General features: G+C 42.6%; 1 protein-coding gene across 1 annotated transcript in view; it reads right to left on the reverse strand.

Moving 5' to 3' along the window:
* Positions 1-17,608, reverse strand: part of LOC308164333 (putative ATP-dependent RNA helicase TDRD12) — a gene marked incomplete at both ends in the record, with an annotated part of 27,939 nt that continues 10,331 nt past the window's right edge. Inside the window, 15 exons of the mRNA XM_080538449.1 lie at positions 1-63; positions 707-905; positions 1,104-1,276; positions 1,390-1,465; positions 1,874-2,104; positions 2,284-2,462; positions 2,647-2,728; positions 2,913-3,127; positions 4,470-4,609; positions 4,710-4,827; positions 5,443-5,571; positions 7,580-7,771; positions 8,307-8,434; positions 8,896-9,049; positions 9,357-9,542. Coding sequence (XP_080394575.1) covers positions 1-63; positions 707-905; positions 1,104-1,276; positions 1,390-1,465; positions 1,874-2,104; positions 2,284-2,462; positions 2,647-2,728; positions 2,913-3,127; positions 4,470-4,609; positions 4,710-4,827; positions 5,443-5,571; positions 7,580-7,771; positions 8,307-8,434; positions 8,896-9,049; positions 9,357-9,542 — 2,265 coding nt within the window. The remainder of the gene's footprint in view (positions 64-706; positions 906-1,103; positions 1,277-1,389; positions 1,466-1,873; positions 2,105-2,283; positions 2,463-2,646; positions 2,729-2,912; positions 3,128-4,469; positions 4,610-4,709; positions 4,828-5,442; positions 5,572-7,579; positions 7,772-8,306; positions 8,435-8,895; positions 9,050-9,356; positions 9,543-17,608) is intronic.

Raw genomic sequence — 17,608 nt, forward strand, 5'->3', positions numbered from 1 at the left:
TTATTGGCTGGATTCGAATGCCAATATGGGCAGATGTGCACTGTAGGCCGTGGTGCGAGACCACTGGACCATCCAAGGCCACACAGAGGTGGTTTTAATCACATTATCACATGATTATTTAATCACATTAACAGGGCTGTATGGCTGCTCCAACCCATTAACATGGGCTGTATGGCTGCTCCAACCCATTAACATGGGCTGTATGGCTGCTCCAACCCATTAACATGGGCTGTATGGCTGCTCCAACCCATTAACATGGCAGCCGAAATGAGCCGCTGAGGTTGACGCAGCCAGTGAAATCGAGCCCTTAGTGTCAGTTTTTGACGCCCCTTCTCTCTGGGCAAGAAGAAGAAACAAACCTCAGTGTTTCAGTGGCGTTTTTCAGGTTGGCTATGAGGCTGTTCCACTGTTGCATCTTTGGTTGTGTTGCGACAGGTACTGGGGCCTCGCATGGCTCCGGGGAAGCCAGGACCTCTGTCAGGGCCTGGGCTGGTTCTGTCAGGACCTGGGGTGGGTCTGTCAGGACCTGGGTGGGTGGATCTGTCAGGACCTGGGATGGGTCTGTCAGGGCCTGGGTGGGTGGATCTGTCAGGACCTGGGGTGTGTCTGTCAGGACCTGGGTGAGTGGGTCTGTCAGGACCTGGGATGGGTCTGTCAGGGCCTGGGTGGGTGGATCTGTCAGGACCTGGGGTGTGTCTGTCAGGACCTGGGTGGGTGAGTCTGTCAGGACCTGGGTGAGTGGGTCTGTTAGGGCCTGGGCTGGGTGTGTCAGGGCCTGGGTGGGTGGGTTTGTCAGGACCTCCTGGTGACAGTGCATGCTCTTTATGGCTGCTCTCATCCGGTGGGCCAGGGTCTCCTCGGCAGCCTGCATCCTGTCCTCCAGAGTCACCTCAGAGCCCTCCGGCCTAACATGACACACACACACACCCACACTATTAATGGGGAGCCAGTTAAGTGCTCTCAGCAACTATTGGGGAACTAGGTTGAGATTGAGAACGACAAATCTCTCTATCATATAGAAACGAAATGCCACGGGTCCCCTGACGTGTTAGGAGGTCATTAGGATGTCTGGTGTGTGTGGTGCTGGAAGCCTCATCGCTCACCCCAGGCTGTGAGTGACCTCCCCAGCGCCGGCGGGCACAGACCCCCGGCAGAGCTCCTTCAGCAGGTCTAGGTGGTGCAGGTTGCTGGTGCCCATCCCCGTGTTCAGGATCTCGGCGTGGACGTTGTACTCGTTTATGGATATCTTCAGGCCTGGCAGACGGGTGGTTCTCACCTACAGACATGCCACACAAGGGTTAGGCTAGGAGTTCAGTTGACTTTGAAATGAAGTAGAGATAACTCTGGGTTATCAAGTTGCTATAGTGCTAAGTGTAATGTAAAGCCTACCATGGGATCAACAAAGACGGTGTTTCCCAGACACAGAACGACCTTGGCTTGGTGATGCAGGCCTTTGATCTTCTGACTGAGGAGAGATGGTGAGCCCAGAGTGGGTAAGTTACACCCTTGGAATGTCATTGTATGATGTTCTTCTACAGCAGGGGTAGCCAACACGGTGCCCGCGGGCACCTGGTCGCCCACAAGGCCAACGCTGAAGAATATAACAATGTTTGCGCGACTGTGCAGGCGCAATGCGAGAGAGTTTTTGCAGGGTGAGATGTCTGCAGATGAAAGTAAGCAAGTTGAAAGGTTAGCAAATATAATTGCTGAGTGTTCTGACAGAGAACGTTGGTTCAAATTGGTCGTTATTATTGTGACTAGAAAGTGTCTGATTATAGTTCCATGGTGTGAATAGTGTCAAAGAACTAGCAAGCTAGCTAGCTGGTCTGCTCATCTCCGTCTCTTTTGTACATAGATTTGCGAATCGTGATACTCGAGTCCTGTGACTGTACTGACCTTGGGGTTCCAGTCCACCTCAGCGTCGACGGGCTTGGCCCGGCACACAACCATCTCCACGGCCTGGGGAGGCAGGCTGTGGAACTGAGCAGGCAGCTGCAGCAGCTGGTGGGCCTTCGTCTCCTGCTCGCGCCCCTCGTCCAGGAACGCCACCGTCACGCTGGAGAACAGACACCCGGCCGCCTCTGGCACCGAGGTCACCCGCACTCTGACAGAGACGAACGTCTCTCAGAGGAGCCGCCTCTTTGTTGTCTAAGCACAGAAACACACTCAAACAGGACTTCTCTCTGAGTCACCCGATTGTTGACATTGAGAACATCGTTTCATAGCTGAAATTTGTTCATTTGTATTCATGTTGGGTTTGGTGGGGGGGGGGGGGGTTCTGACCTATGATAGGCTTCTTCTTCTTGTACTCCATAGAGGCCTCCCTCTAGCACCTCCTTGGCATACAGCTTCTCCTTGGCGTAGTGAGAGACCATCTCTGCAGCCAGGCTCTCATAACAGTCGTCTTTGTTGCTCACAATGCGGCCATAGAGGGAAGCGGTCTTGATGTGCAAGGGCAAAACCTTGGATGACAAATAGGTAAAAAAGGGAAATATTGCGAGTGTACATACACAGATAAGCATGTTACAGTTAGAGGTTCATCTCATTGTGGAAGATAGACAAGCACCCACTACCACCCAAATAATATACTCTGAATGACATTTGGACCATAGTCAAAAATGTGGTGAATCATAAACTATGATTCACCACTATAGTTCCTGAGTCTTGATGAAGTGGGCGGTCCTGTTTGGGGCTGATGCTGTGTCGATAAGGACAAACACTACTGTCCCTGCAACAGAAAGAAAGTAATTAAGCATTACAGAATTCAGTTCCACTTCACCTTTCTTCAGACGCATACCTACGAGCAAAATAGCCAAATCCAGGGTTCAGCTAATTACAGTTGCATCTTAGCAGATTATTAATGTCAAATCAAGTACATTTTAGGTCAATCCGTCCATATTCTAAACACTGACTTGCAGAAGCCGAAGCTCTTGAGGTAGCTGCAGAAGGGCCTGTCAGTCTTCTGCTCCTCCTGGGCCTGCAGGACCCCCTGGGCGAAGTGGAGCAGCTCGGGGGGCAGCGATGCCTCGGTGCGCTTCAGGTAGCGCATGACCCCGATGACGTGACGGGCGTTCCTCTCAGACAGCAGGAGGACTGACTTCAGGGGGTGGGATGCACCCTTCTTGTCCTGTTGAAGAAAAGCCTTTGGTGAGTCCAGACAGCAATCTTGAGGTTGAGAAAGCATACCCAATACAATCATGGTGCTGGGAAATGGGGCACATTTCTCAGACGTTTGCAAAGCAACAGGTATAATACGCAAATTAAAAGACCTGTGAACTGGGGGGGCGCTAGTGAGTAGTGGATGGAGTAGACGTGCTTTCGAGAGCTCCTCTCCGTTCTGCCCTTATCTATGATGGGCCGTATCAACACGATCAAGATGGTATCGCCCCCTAGATTTTTTATATTTATTTCAGAATCTCCCAATCTTCCTCACTTCAGCATTTTTTAAGAAGTTGGACTCCATTATCTTTCCATTTGTTTGGGGATATAAAGCTCATTGCATATCGAAAGCACATCTGCAAAAGTCCAAAACTGAGGGAGGATTAGGCCTTCCTGTATTTCGTAACTATTTCTGGGCAGCCAACGCTAGGGCTTTGTCTTACTGGCAATGGGGTTTCCCAGGTGAGGCCCATCTGTATCCACTGACCATCTGAGCGAAGCCTGGTCCTTAATATCGAGGTGACTGACGACAAACAAGGTTTAGCTAGAATCCAATCTTGATCAATTAATGTCAGGTACAAATTGATCCAATTCAAAGTCATCCATAGACTCCACTATTCAAAGACATTACACCGAATTTATCCATCGGTTTCTCCACTGTGTGACAGATGCAAAAATGCAGATGGGTCTCTAGCGCATCTTTTCTGTCTCGGTCCTCATTTGCAAAAAATCTGGTGGTTTTCCAGGGTCTATGGAAGGGACATTCCCCCTGATCCTGAACTGGGACTCTTTGGATGTTCAGAGACTGCTTCCAACTATACGGCTGAGGAACGGTCGGAATGAATGACTGGTATTGTTGCTGCTAAGAAAATTATTCTATTGGATTGGAAATCACCTCCACCTCCCTGCTTCCAGAAATGGCTCTACGGATTAATCAGTATCATGCAGATGGAGAGAATACGCTTCTACAACTCTAAAGTTCCCAATAGATATTTGAACATATGGGGTCCAATTATTGACTCTCAAAGTGTATTCAAATGTTTGATTATATCCTGTAGTGATGCAAGCCTGTACACTTTTTTATTTTTACTTTTACATTTTACTCTTTACTTGTACCCTTGTAATACCTGACGATGTTGCATTTTGGGAATTGCTTTGAACCAAATCATACTAGACATGTATGCCTGGCAGTTTGTTGTTTGTTAGTTCGTTTGTTTGTTTGTCTTGTGTATAAAATAAAATTAAAAAATGACCTGTGAACTCTGTGAGTATGCTTGTGAAAGGAGTGGAGGGTAGCTGGTCTGTCCTACCTTGTCAGAGAGGTTCTGGAAGTTGTCAGACATGCAGAACAGACGGCTGCCAAACAGTTTAGGGGAGCTTGGGAAGCCGTAATGCACGACACACGTAGCATCCCTGATGCCCAGGGCCTTCAGACACTCATTGGTGGTGACTGGAATACAGGGGAAATACAGGGAGACATTTGTTGAATGTTATCAATAATATGAAATTGACAAGATTTAAATGTCAAATAATTAATTGATTTAATTTACCCAGAATGACATGAGTGCCAAGTCCAATGTCCTTCCTCCACTGCTCAATCACAAAGTCAAACTGGTATGTTAAACCCTCATGAGCTTTCAGGGAGAATGCAGATGTGCTGGTCACACCCTGAATGACAGACACAAGGAGGGAAGATCAAATAGATGTAGTTAAAAACATGTATTAATGTTTGGTGACAGTGTTATGTAGGAGAAATTGTCCAATAGAGTTATTCTGTGATATTGTTATTATTTTATACTACAGTTGTATGAGTCGAGAAATGTGTTGACCAAATGTGACAATATGAAAAATCCAATAAAATACAGATTATATAAAAATAAAAAAACCATGTATTAATTAATGACCAATTATTATTTATGTATTTATTATACTTCTACAGTACTTTTTCTCCAAGATAGTGATTTATATTTTGCATGACAAGATACACGTTTACAAAGGTAAATGCTAAACTAAAATGGCACAAACTAATTGTTACAATATTCAGGAGACGTGTAGACATCGGCACAGTGAGCAGACATACGAAATGGCACAACAATCACTGGTCAAATGGCTGAAAAAAATGCCTTTTCAATGGTAGGCATAACAAAGCCATAACTAGGCAACTGGTGATACATCAATAACAACAATGGTCTTTTGGTTCTTCCACTACCCCTGCAAAAGACAGTCTCCCAATATAAGGTTGCAAAAATGAAAAAAACCTCTTCACACAGGAGAGTGTTGTACCTTAAAGACATGCTTGACCTCCTCTGCAGAGTTAGCGATAATGAGGGTCTTCTGGACCACCTCAGGGTTGAAGTCTAACGAACCAAGCAGCACTGAGATCTTTGTGCATTCCAGACACAACAGGATCATCTGTGGGGAGAAAGATGAGGGAAACATAATCTCAAGTGATTGAAGACTGTAAGATTTAACCAGGAATAGCAGATTTTTGGGGGGATCTGTACACCAATTGATTATGCCAAATAAAGTATGTTTATGACAACACTAGGACACATGGGGTTTGATAGTTGTACCCAACTGTCTTGTGGAGACCCTCTACCCCCATAACCCTTTGATACCAGGACCCAGTTTGCCTTGCATGAAATGAAACTGTGATTAGGACTTCCCAAGGGATAACATGTCTGTCTTTTTTGTACAGATATAGGCAGTTAATATCCACATGTGTTTTAATTCAGCCTTTGAGCCACAAAAACATTATTTTACACGAAGGCCTAAGCATAAATGTGTGATTTATAGTCCTTAACACCCGATGTTGCGCATAGGCAACATTAGCATTTCAAGTGGTTATACCTTTGACAAAACATTTAAATAATAAAAAAATGTATACGGGCAACTCTATGAGCATTTTGCATCCATTGAATTTCACAAACGCACTCTTTTGTGTTTACAGACTTGCGATGTCCACCATTTTTCAGAGAAAACTTGATGTAATCATAACAATCGGCCACAAAAAGGTGGTAGAACATTTTATTAGGATCTCTTGCTCAAGAAAATAATTTACTTTTGTGAATTGATCGTGTACAGACATGTCATCAAGTGTTTAAAGTAGGGCTGTCAATGTTAACGTGTTAACACTCCCGATTAATCCGTAAACTTTAGAAAAATGTAACGCAAATTAATCATACTTCATATTACCAAATTCTACTAAGATGCGTAGCATCGATCCTGCTACCTCGCGCATGCTAAGCGAGCGCTCTACCATTCCTCTCACAAGGCCAAAGTGATCTCAAGAGCAAAAGGTATACTTTAACCTGTGTCCTTCTTAGTTTATGTAGGAGCTATAAAAGTATACTGTATTCTGTGATAGCAATTTGAGAATGAAAATAACAGTGATGGGTTTGAAGAAAAAAACTGTCTGAAAGCAAGAAGCAGACTTCTTCTAGTCTTCGGAGACTACGTCTCCGCTTGCTGAAGTACTAAAAGTCGGAACAGCGCCACAAAACGAACTAGTGGTCGAAGACATAAGAGTTTCAGAGTAACTCTTCCCGACTCCGGAGGTCCCTGGTTCGAGACCGGGCGGGAACAACGTTTTTTCCTTTCACCTCTGAGGCGGAGCAGTTACTTACGATAGGGCTTGAGTCAACCGACTAGAATTCAGGCGAGAACAGACGGGTGCAGTCTGAGGTTTGGCAGTTAAGTGCAATTCTGACTGCATAGCTTGAGACTCTTTTACTCTGCACATTTAAGAGATTCTAATCTTATTTAGAAATCATCAAAACTAAGAAATGTTATAATAAAGTAAAACAAATAACAGATTCCTCTAACCAGTATGCCATGCAGTTGTTTTTGTTTTATGCTTTATCTCCCCCCAAAAATACAAGTAAATACTAGTATTTTAAACATGTGATTAATCACAGCCTATTATTGTGATTAACTTGATTAAAATGTTTAATCGATTGACAGCATTAGTCAATAAGACATGGTTGCCTATACAGGGTATATACAGGAATCTTGAGGTTAATTTCAATACCTTTCTAAGACTTTTTAAAGACCGTGTCAATATCCAGACCTCACCGCCACTTGGAGCTGTAACCGTTTACATCAGTGACACCTTTAACTTAACAGTTTTAGTTGTAATAGACACTAGACCACTATCATACAACACCATTTCCGGTTCATCTTTGTTTTTTAATAGAACTAATAAATTCCCAAACTTTTACTAAAAGTTTTTAGGACTCAAACTCTTTGGACAGAGTCTAATTCAGAAAAATATCTACAAGATTCAAGACCTCATAAAATCGTGATAAGACTTAATACTTATTAAGGGTCTTGATTTTCCCAAAATTGATTTATCAACTTTTAATACTTTTCAAGACACCGCGGATACCCTGCTATATGCAACCTCAAAGGTTAAGCTGACCTGGTGCACGTTGCCGTAAAGTGCTGCCTCCTCGGTCACTGTGATGATGATGCAGGGGTTGATCATGTGGTCTGCCAGGAGCCCCACCATCTGGCTGCTCCAGCGTTTGCCCACGGCGATGATCTGCCTGGGGCAGGAAGCCCGCTCGCTTCTGTCGGTCACCTTCTGGAAGTGCTGCAGAATGGTGGCCATCTGAGAAGGAACAATGCAGTCAGAGAACACTCATAGGGAGATGGTGTTGGCAAGGCTAGTTTACTTGTACAGCACATTTCAACAGGGGCAATTCAAATAACTTTTCATATAGCATTAAAAAATACAGAACAAGGAGGAAAATAAATAGATACACATTTAACTATATAATAAGACAATGAATAAAAAGATATAGATAAGTGTTATTACTGCAACTGTAATCAAGCACTGCTTTTTGGTTATCTGGTATTGCCTTCAGACATTTTGAACCTGCTGGTTATTTTAGGCTTCAGTCATAAGCATAAAATGCCCTTCAAAAGGTACATAGAACATAATTGAATTAATGATTATGTTAATTGTAGTTATTGATCAATAGGAAAAATATATCATATATAATGATAACGTTTTTTGGGCATATCGCCCTGCCCTAGTTGACAGACAGTCCTCCACTGCATCAGGCGGTTGTTCCTCTTTAACTTAGTGAACTCCATTCTAAACATCATAAAATCATGTCTCTCTCTCTCTCTCTCTCTCTGACCTCGTCTGGGGCCTGTGAGTAGAGCAGATCCACCTCGTCCAGCACCAAGTGACACAGCCGCAGGAACATAAAGCAGTGGAAGGCCATCAGACGCACCAGGCTGAAGGGAGTGGTCACAACCATCTGGCCTGGAGACAGAAGGGTTAGGGAATGAGGGAATGACATATTCAAATATCCAACAATATACTATACAGTCAATTGTTGGAATTAGGTATTTTTGCTCTAGACCCAGGGTGCCCAATCTTTTTTGAACCAAGATCTACTTTTCAAGTAGCCACACACACACACACACACACACACACACACACACACACACACACACACTTCCCAGCCTGCATAGTAAACGCACAGGGGTTAATTGCCTTGCCACATGCAAGCGCCCTCCTGACCTTCCTATTGCAAGCCGGCCTCTCTAACCTCTAGGCTACCTCTCTAACCTCTAGGCTACCGGCCTCTCTAACCTCTAGGCTACCGTCACCCCCACCGCCGCCCGCCCCCAATGTTGTAATTCAACCCCCCCCCCCCCAAAACAATTTCTATGACTTCAACTAGAGCAAGTCTAATAGAGCCCCCGAGACAGTAGGCTTACAGTTCTTCTGGATCTTGATCGTCTTGGCTTCGTCCTTCCCTAGTCCCACCAGTGCAATCATGGGGTGAAGGGACTGGGCAGTCTGGCATTCCTCCAGCCGGTCAAACACAGTCTGGGCCTTCTCCCACCCCGGGCACAGGATCACTGCTATGGGCTGGGGGGGGGGGGGGGACACCAGACGACAACAACAACAACACATGGGTATCTTCACTCACCACTTGATCGTTTTACTATGGATTTGTAGTAGTCCAGAAAACCACATCTAAAAATCAGCCTTCTGATAGCATGGAAAGTACTGGAGTTGGAACAATATTGTTCTATTGTACATATTTTAGCTAGTTTTAGGCTAGTCTGTTAATAACACAGACACTCCTACATTGACACTATGGAGACAGGCTTGAGCTTCCATCCTCCAGTCTGGTGTGTGTGTGTGTGTGTGCGTGTGTGTGTGCTGGGCTCACCCCGGTGTGTGAGGAGAGGGTGCTGTAGCCTGAGGACAGCTGCATGTGAGCCAGTAACGGGGGGAGGTAGGTGAGGGGCTCGTCTGCGCTGCGGGAGATGAGGACCGTGTCACAGCCCCAGGCGACTGCTGGCCAGCAATAGCTTTCAGCCACCGACGGCCTAGTGAACTTCTGTCTCACTAGGATCTGGAGAGAACACATATGACACATTCTAATGCTTTGGTCCTCATGTCGGGATCCGATGTAATGATCTGACTTTTCTTTCGAAAAATGTGAATACATTTCCGCGTTGTTGAAAATCAATGACACACACGTCGCTAGTCAACTAACACAGCTTGTTTTGTGAGCCTGCTAACAATGTAAAGTAGTGTTATAGTTAACTAGATAGCAGTGGAAATTACTCACCGGCAATCCATTGCCTTGCAGTATTTTGGCTTGACTAGCGAGTTTGTGTTGTGATTCTCAACAACGTTGAAATGTAGTGTTTCAAAAGAAAAGTCCGAACACTTTGATTGGTTGCCGACATGCGGACCAATGATCAGACTGTGTCACATATATTATACACATTCGTCACCACAACATCTGACTTAGACAACTGACAATCAATGAATGTGATTTCACATCTTCCAGATCACATGTAGAAACCCTCATTCAATATTTTTATTAATATCAAATTGTTACAGCCGTAGTGTGTTGCAGGGCTTAAAGTGGGAAAAAATCCTGTGCCTGAAACTTTTTCTTGGGGAGGGGGGTCACAGTTTGAGATATTGGGAGAGCGGGTACAGAAGACAGCTTCTTGTCTCAATGTTTAAATGCATTAATACTATTTTATAGTCAATACAAAATATATGTCTCAATGTTAAAATGCATTAATACTGTTTTATACTCAATACAAAATAAAATAATATATTTAGATGTCTTTAAAAGAACAAACTGATTAAATCACTTAAGGCCAAACTGATTGCATCACTTATCAAGCCACTATCACTATAACAATAGATCAATAGATCTACATCAAGTAGAATACTGATGACTAGTGACCAGTCAAGACCATTGGACTCCAGGATATCTTTGAGCTCCTGCATGAGGGCTGACGAGTTGGCGATGTTTACTTTCCTGCTGACTAGGTGTTGTGTTGTTACTTTGGCCAGATCCTAAAAAAATCGAACAAGGACATTGAGGATTTTGTCCATGTTAAGATTAGTAGCTTTGTCGATATTAATTGAAAACGTTGCTTTTTTAAGCTTTTCACACAGCCGTTTTTTCAATTCCGGGACAAAGGCCATGTGTGTTTAAATAGCTGGCGTGCTGATTGGAAACGGACAGCTTTGTCAGTGCATTTTTGTCTTCTGATAGCTTCTTGCACAAATCGACGAGTGGCTGAGCCATTGTGAAAGACAGATCATGTTCAGCTATAAACGCGCACACTCGGATCTTTTGCTCGCAAACACGGTCGGCCATTGAAGATGAAGTGGTAGGCTACCTGTAGCCGTCGCTCCCGGCAAGGTTGTTGTATGAGCAAGGTTTAAGAAACTTGGCTTCCATTTTAATAGACTCTTACTAAAGTTAGCGAGATAGCGGGCTGCTAAAAGCGAACGTCTCTACAAGCTAAAGGCCAATACACACAGCGTGCAATTTTTGTTGCACCACAACATTCGATTTTGAAGTTTGAATGGAAGTCTATGAGAAAATCTCATCCCAACGCATACGGCCCCGATTTTAATCGCACCGCGAAAATTCGATTCCATTCGTGGATGAATGGGACAAAGCACACGGCGTGCAAGTTTTGTCGCACTGTCAAATTTTGCAAATTTTGTAAAAGTTTGTGGTGCGACGGATTATTGCATCACAATGGGACAATTGGGAAAACTTCAACTGGTCTATCTAAATTAATTGAGTCACTCATAACGGGGAGAGAGACCACTGGAGCTAGCATCAAAACACTAGTCTATTAGGGTACTGTACTGTTATAAACTGTTTAATAACAGCTTCCAATACAAACGGAACCAAATTAATTGTAACAGTTGTTTGTTTCTACCTGGCCCTGGCTAACAAACAAAGAGGTGGCTAGCTGGCTAGCTAACATTTCGGAGCTAGCATCAAAACACTAGTCTATTACGTTACTGTACTCTTATAAACTGTTTAATAACAGTTTCCAATACAAACGGAACCAAATTAATTGTAACAGTAGTTTGAAAAACATTAGTGTAACATACATAATACATACATGCAATTTCAAAGTACAAATATAGTGTTGTCAGGGCTTGACATTAAGCTTTTTCAGTGAATTTATCTATAACTTTGCATACCTGCATTCTTATGAATATGTTGGTTTTGTTTTTGATGAAATACGTGCTTTAGGGAGGGTATTAAGTTATTTAACATGATGGCATGTATTACATGTGAATAAAATATTACTAAAAAAGTATTATCATTGTTGTTATTTGTATTTTGTACTGTGCAGCCAAAAAGGCTATCGTAAATCTTTTAGCAAGTAACGTTATTTATACTTATAATATATACTATACTACAGGTGCTGGTCATATAATTAGAATATCATCAAAAAGTTGATTTATTTCAGTAATTCCATTCAAAAAGTGAAACTTGTATAATGTATACTGTATATATTATATTAGTTTACTCAAAGATCTACGATAGCACGGGGTTGCCAGATTTCTAATCTAGCACGACTGAATGACCAGCCAAATTGTACACACGTTGTATAGACACTGTCCACTGAAAACCGGACATCTGGCAACCCAAAATTAATATTTACTCTACTGTACGTGTATGTAATTTACCGGTAACCTGAATGGATGAAATGGATGACGAAAAGCTCATAACTTGTCAACCAGTCAACCTGACATCTTCAATTGTGGATGGAGCAATCATCTATTTTAACGGTTTGACAGTCAAGGGCAATATATGAACATCACCATCAGCCAGCCACTACACCTAGCCCACAGCTGCCACTATACACATTACTAGATCTACGAATTACTGCATGCATGATTTATTTCCGTGTCATGCCACATAGCTACACGGCACATCTCACATACAAGACGCCTATATTACATAATAATAACAATCGAGCATGTAGGCACAATATTGTAGCGCGAACGCAGGAACATTCGCTGCCGTGTAGTGGTGAGCACCCGGTCTTGCTGACCGCCCCTTGTAGTGGAGTTGTGTGGTGTCCTATGGCCTCGTGTCGGCCCGTATGGTTATGCTGTGGCTCGATATGAGCGTGCTTCTATGTGTGGCTTTATGAGCGTGCTGTGGCTCCAATAGAGCGTGCCTTTTTTGTACACTGTTTGTAATGGTAATTAGGGAAACCAGCTCTAACTTATTGAACTATGCCGTCCTCCGAATCTATGTCCGGCTGATCATCGCCCATAATAATAAAGTGGCTTTTATAATACACCTTTCTGGCTGTGTGTTTTGTGCGCTCCCTCTCCTGACATTTTACCAATACCCCTAAATCAGGGGACCCACATATTTTATCACAATATGTCCAGTTGTATCTTGTAGAAATTGTGGAAGCAAGGCAAGCAATATTGGTAGAGCCTATTGTAATCAGCCTGCCTGGTCCGACTACGTAACAATAAAGTAACAATTGAGAATGGAATGTTGTGGTGCAACAAAATTGCATCGCACGCCGTGTGCATTGGGATGAGATTCTTTATGATTTTCTCATAGACTTCAATGGTGTGAGTTGAAAATGGAATTTTGCGGTGCAACAAAATCGCATCGCACGCCGTGTGCATTGCAATCGAATGTTGTGGTGCAACAAAAATTGCACGCCGTGTGCATTGGCCTTAACATTACACTCATTCAAACTTCTTAAGGCCCGCCCCACTACTCTGCCTCCGATTGGCTAGAAGTCGTTGGTTGGCTTGAGCAATGTGATAGGCGGAACTGTCTCTTTGCTGAAGATGACTCTTTAAATTACGATTAGGGATGGACGGTTTTTCGGTTAAACCGAAAACCGGGGTTTCTAAAATTAGAAACGTTTTTTTATCAAAACCGTCTGAAACCGGATTATTTTTATTTTTTATTTTTTTTAGAAGAATAAAATAGAAGAAGAATAAAACTGGAACATGTCACATATTTGTCGTGTGTGAAAATAAAAATGATAGTCTGAATCTGCCGCACAATGAGTGAGAGGTTTGGTCAGTTGTGAAGAATAACTGAGGATTAATATCTAATTGGGATTATATTTAAGGGTAACGAATCACTCTATGGGAAAGATAGTTGCCTTCAGTTATTGGTAGATAGGAAAGGTTTTTTACAATTACTCGCTTACATTTAATAAGATCATTTTCGCTGCTCTCTGTAAAGCGCATTGGGTCACTTTTGTGAGAAATGCGCTATAGAAATAAAATGTGATTTGATTTGATATCAATCAATCAAACTTTATTTATGTTCTATAGCACACATCATGCATTGAATGTAACTCCAAGTGCAGTATTTACTAAACCACAATATAATAAAACAAGAGCTATACGGATCAAGAGTGTACTTTGTGCACAGCGCCACTGTGTGTCACAAGTTCACCTTCAGAGCGGGTGTTCAGCGCAGCAGGCAACATTGTAAGTCCGTTCCGAGCGCAGCTGAATCCTGAAAAGGTGAACATGCTCGTGTTTCTTGCGAAGAACCTCGATTAACGGACTATTTAATAGCCTTTAATAGCTTTTATGCTCATTTTTTGTTACTGCCAGTTTTTGTTATTTAGTTATTAGCCATAGGTTGTGAATTAGAATTAGAATGAATGTGATCAGTGATATCTTTGCACAATTGTTTTACCTGCTTGCACTCAATTTGCACTCGTTTGTATTTATATTTATAGATGTTTTTGTTTACGTTTTCTATTCTATTGTATATTCTATGTTGCTCAAAGAATAAAACTGGAACATGTCACATGTTTGTCGTGTGTGAAAATAACAATGATACAGTCTGAATCTGCCGCGAAATGAGTGAGAGGTTTGGTCAGTTGTGAAGAATAACTGAGGATTAATATCTAATTGGGATTATATTTAAGGGTAACGAATCACTCTATGAGAAAGATAGTTGCCTTCAGTTATTGGTAGATAGGAAAGGTTTTTTACAATTACTCGCTTACATTTAATAAGATAATTTTCTAGGGATGTCCCGATCCGATACTGAGATCGGATATCGACCCGATATTGGTCCTGAATGCTGGATCGGAGATCGGACCAGAAAAAAAAAAGGCTCCGATCCGATCCTACTGTCATCCGCAGTCAAACTTATGTGTATAAGCGATGAGAGAATAAAAACAGTGAACAGAAACACGTGTCGCAGAAATCCTTCACGCAAGTCCTATATGCGCTTAAAATGCGCATAGCGCTTCACGCGAGTCCTATATGCGCTTAAAATGCGCATAGCGCTGCGCTGTGTGCTTCCGGTTTCATTACAAAGAGGTTAACCCTATGTGCCTGACGTCTAACAACATTCAAATTACTCTAACTTCATATTTTTTCGGATTTCAATGTATGACACATCATTTGAAAGCTTATGATCCGTAGTTCCAATCCACAACACGTCGCATTTGTTGCTTTAATAAAGGCTGGCAGTCTTTAATTTAACTGTTGTTGGTGTGGTGGACTATATACTGGGGAGGTATTTGAATGAATGAATGAATGGTCTTTATTGTCATTGCTACAGTACAGGTACCAAACAACGAAATTTAGGAGGGGTGGCTCCCCTGGTGTTAGGAAAAAAAAAAAAAAAAAAAAAAAAATATTCAGGGGTCAAAAAATTTATACAAATATCGGATCGGTATCGGTATCGCCGATACCCGAAGCCCAGGTATCGGTATCGGTATCGGTAGTGAAAAAGTGGGATCGGGACATCCCTATAATTTTCGCTGCTCTCTGTAAAGCGCATTGGGTCACTTTTGTGAGAAATGCGCTATAGAAATAAAATGTGATTTGATATCAATCAATCAATCAAACTTTATTTATGTTCTATAGCACAAATCATGCATTGAATGTAACTCCAAGTGCAGTATTTACTAAACCACAATATAATAAAACAAGAGCTATACGGATCAAGAGTGTTTGTGCACAGCGCCACTGTGTGTGAAGGCGCTACTGAAAGTGATGACAGAACGCATGTCTCAGAAGATACGCGGTCACTTAGTGACGCAAAGGTAGTTCTGTATTTATCTCTATCTGTATTAGTACATTTATTTTGAAAGCTCTATTTTGACAGCTCTACCATGGGCACTTTTATTTTGATGGGGCATTCTTTGTTGATTGACTTACGACAGTTCAGGACGAGTCAGTCTCGCGGCATGTGGTTTTTATGAAAAGCTTTAAGTATGTTCACTGCATAATTCTAAGTCTAATATTTCAGTGATTATTGAGCAGTATTCAAATATTTAAATACATTGAGCAGCAGCTGAAACTTTGTCTAAGAACCAAGATATTGAGAAAGCAGTTCATTCAATGAAGACGCTGTTCCAAGAGATGATCTTCCGTGCAGGCGTGCACCCTGGATCAGCGGAGCTGGTGTGTTAAGTGTTCATGTGTTTTCATGTATGGTGTAGCTTACAAAAGTCTGCCTTTCCACTTATATTTGTGAAACTAAGTAGCCTAAATGTGTTGCGACTGTGCTTACGGTGTTTTAATGGTGTTCGACACGAGTGTATTGTAGCAGTAGGGCTCAATTATTTGAAATTGGCGGTTTTTTTTTATTTTATTTTTTACCTTTTCGGTTAACCGGAAAACCGCGGTTTTAGACTTTGACGGTTTTTCGGTTTCAATAATTGGAAACCGTCCATCCCTAATTACGATGTAAAGAAATAGCATGTGATTTTATTTTATTTTATTGCTCAAAATTCCCCCGTGCCGCCGGAGAACTTTAAGCCCTGCAATATAGCAACATTCTTCAGGATTTCATGCACATTCTACAGCCAGAGACAGATTACATTACATTCTTGTAGCACCTGAAAATGAGAACCCCATATTGCTGCGAGAGACAGACAGACACCACAGTCACACAGAGTTCCCCAACCCTCCATAATGTTATTCATCTTTTTTCCTCCTCCCTCCACCCTTCCTCCATCCTTACGTTTGGTTCTTGCTCTGGAGCTCCTGTAGCTCCGCTCTGGGCTCCAGCTCCTGTTCAGCCTGATTTCTTTTCAGCTTCTCTAAACGATACTGCAACTGGTAGATTTGGGCTTCTATTAAGGGGGGGGGGGGGGACAATTAGAATGCAGGAAGCTCAGTATAAGTAGTAGCACCTGGAGATATAAAAGCAATTTTCATACAATAGCACAAATAAAATCAACCTGATGGATTGCTTAAATAGCAGAGAAATGCATACCTCTCTATGTGATAGTGGTGCTACTGTTAGCCAATTCTCTCTCCAGCTCATCCCTCATGTCTCTCTCCTGGGACAGCTGCCTCTGCAGCTTCCTCAGTCTGAACTGAGGAGTGTTCATCAGATCCTGCAAGGGAGAGCTGAAGAGCATAAAAGTATTTGCAAAAATGTCTGCAGTGTACAGTACATGGGTGATTTAATTCATCAACACTAAATTCAAATGTAATTTGGCAATACCCATGCCTCGGAACAGGCAATGTACCTAGAGTCTGAGTTGCCGTTGTACCCATTTCAACACCCCCAAAATGACATGATCACAGTAAATGGAAAAGTATACCTGACTGAGGAGGAGGCCACAGTGTGGAGCTGCATGAACTGGACCCTCTGTTTGCGGTTGAAGACAGGCGACTCATCATCCGTGAAAGAGGAGGCACTAGACCCCCATCTACTAGCAAAGGCTGAAACATTTGAGAGAGAGAGAGAGATACTTGCTGTTATTTCAGAACTCTGTGCAGACCACTGCAGGGGCAGTGTTGTTGAATATGAATATGAAACACAGAAAAATGTTGTGACTTACTTTTCCTTTTCTTCAGATACTTCTCCAGATCACTGCTCACAGAGGCCGTTCTCGTCGTCCACAACAAAGCGAAGCATGGTGACAAGCTCAAGCTAAGGGATAAGGAATGAGCCACTTATGTATTTACAAATATAACTTATAAATGACATGCTACAGTATGGAACTGTCATTTAAAAACTGCTTTAAATGCTGTGGTTACTTAGGTCTACAATAATGAGGCCCTGTCCCCTACCTCAATGTTATGCCCCAGTGTGTGAAGGGTATAATAATCATTATACACAGCATGGTGGAGCAGCAGTAGAACCACCTGAGAAAACACAACAGGTAT

This window comes from Nansenia antarctica (genome assembly GCF_963989245.1).
Source record: "Nansenia antarctica genome assembly, chromosome: 8".
Lineage (NCBI taxonomy): Eukaryota > Metazoa > Chordata > Actinopteri > Argentiniformes > Microstomatidae > Nansenia > Nansenia antarctica.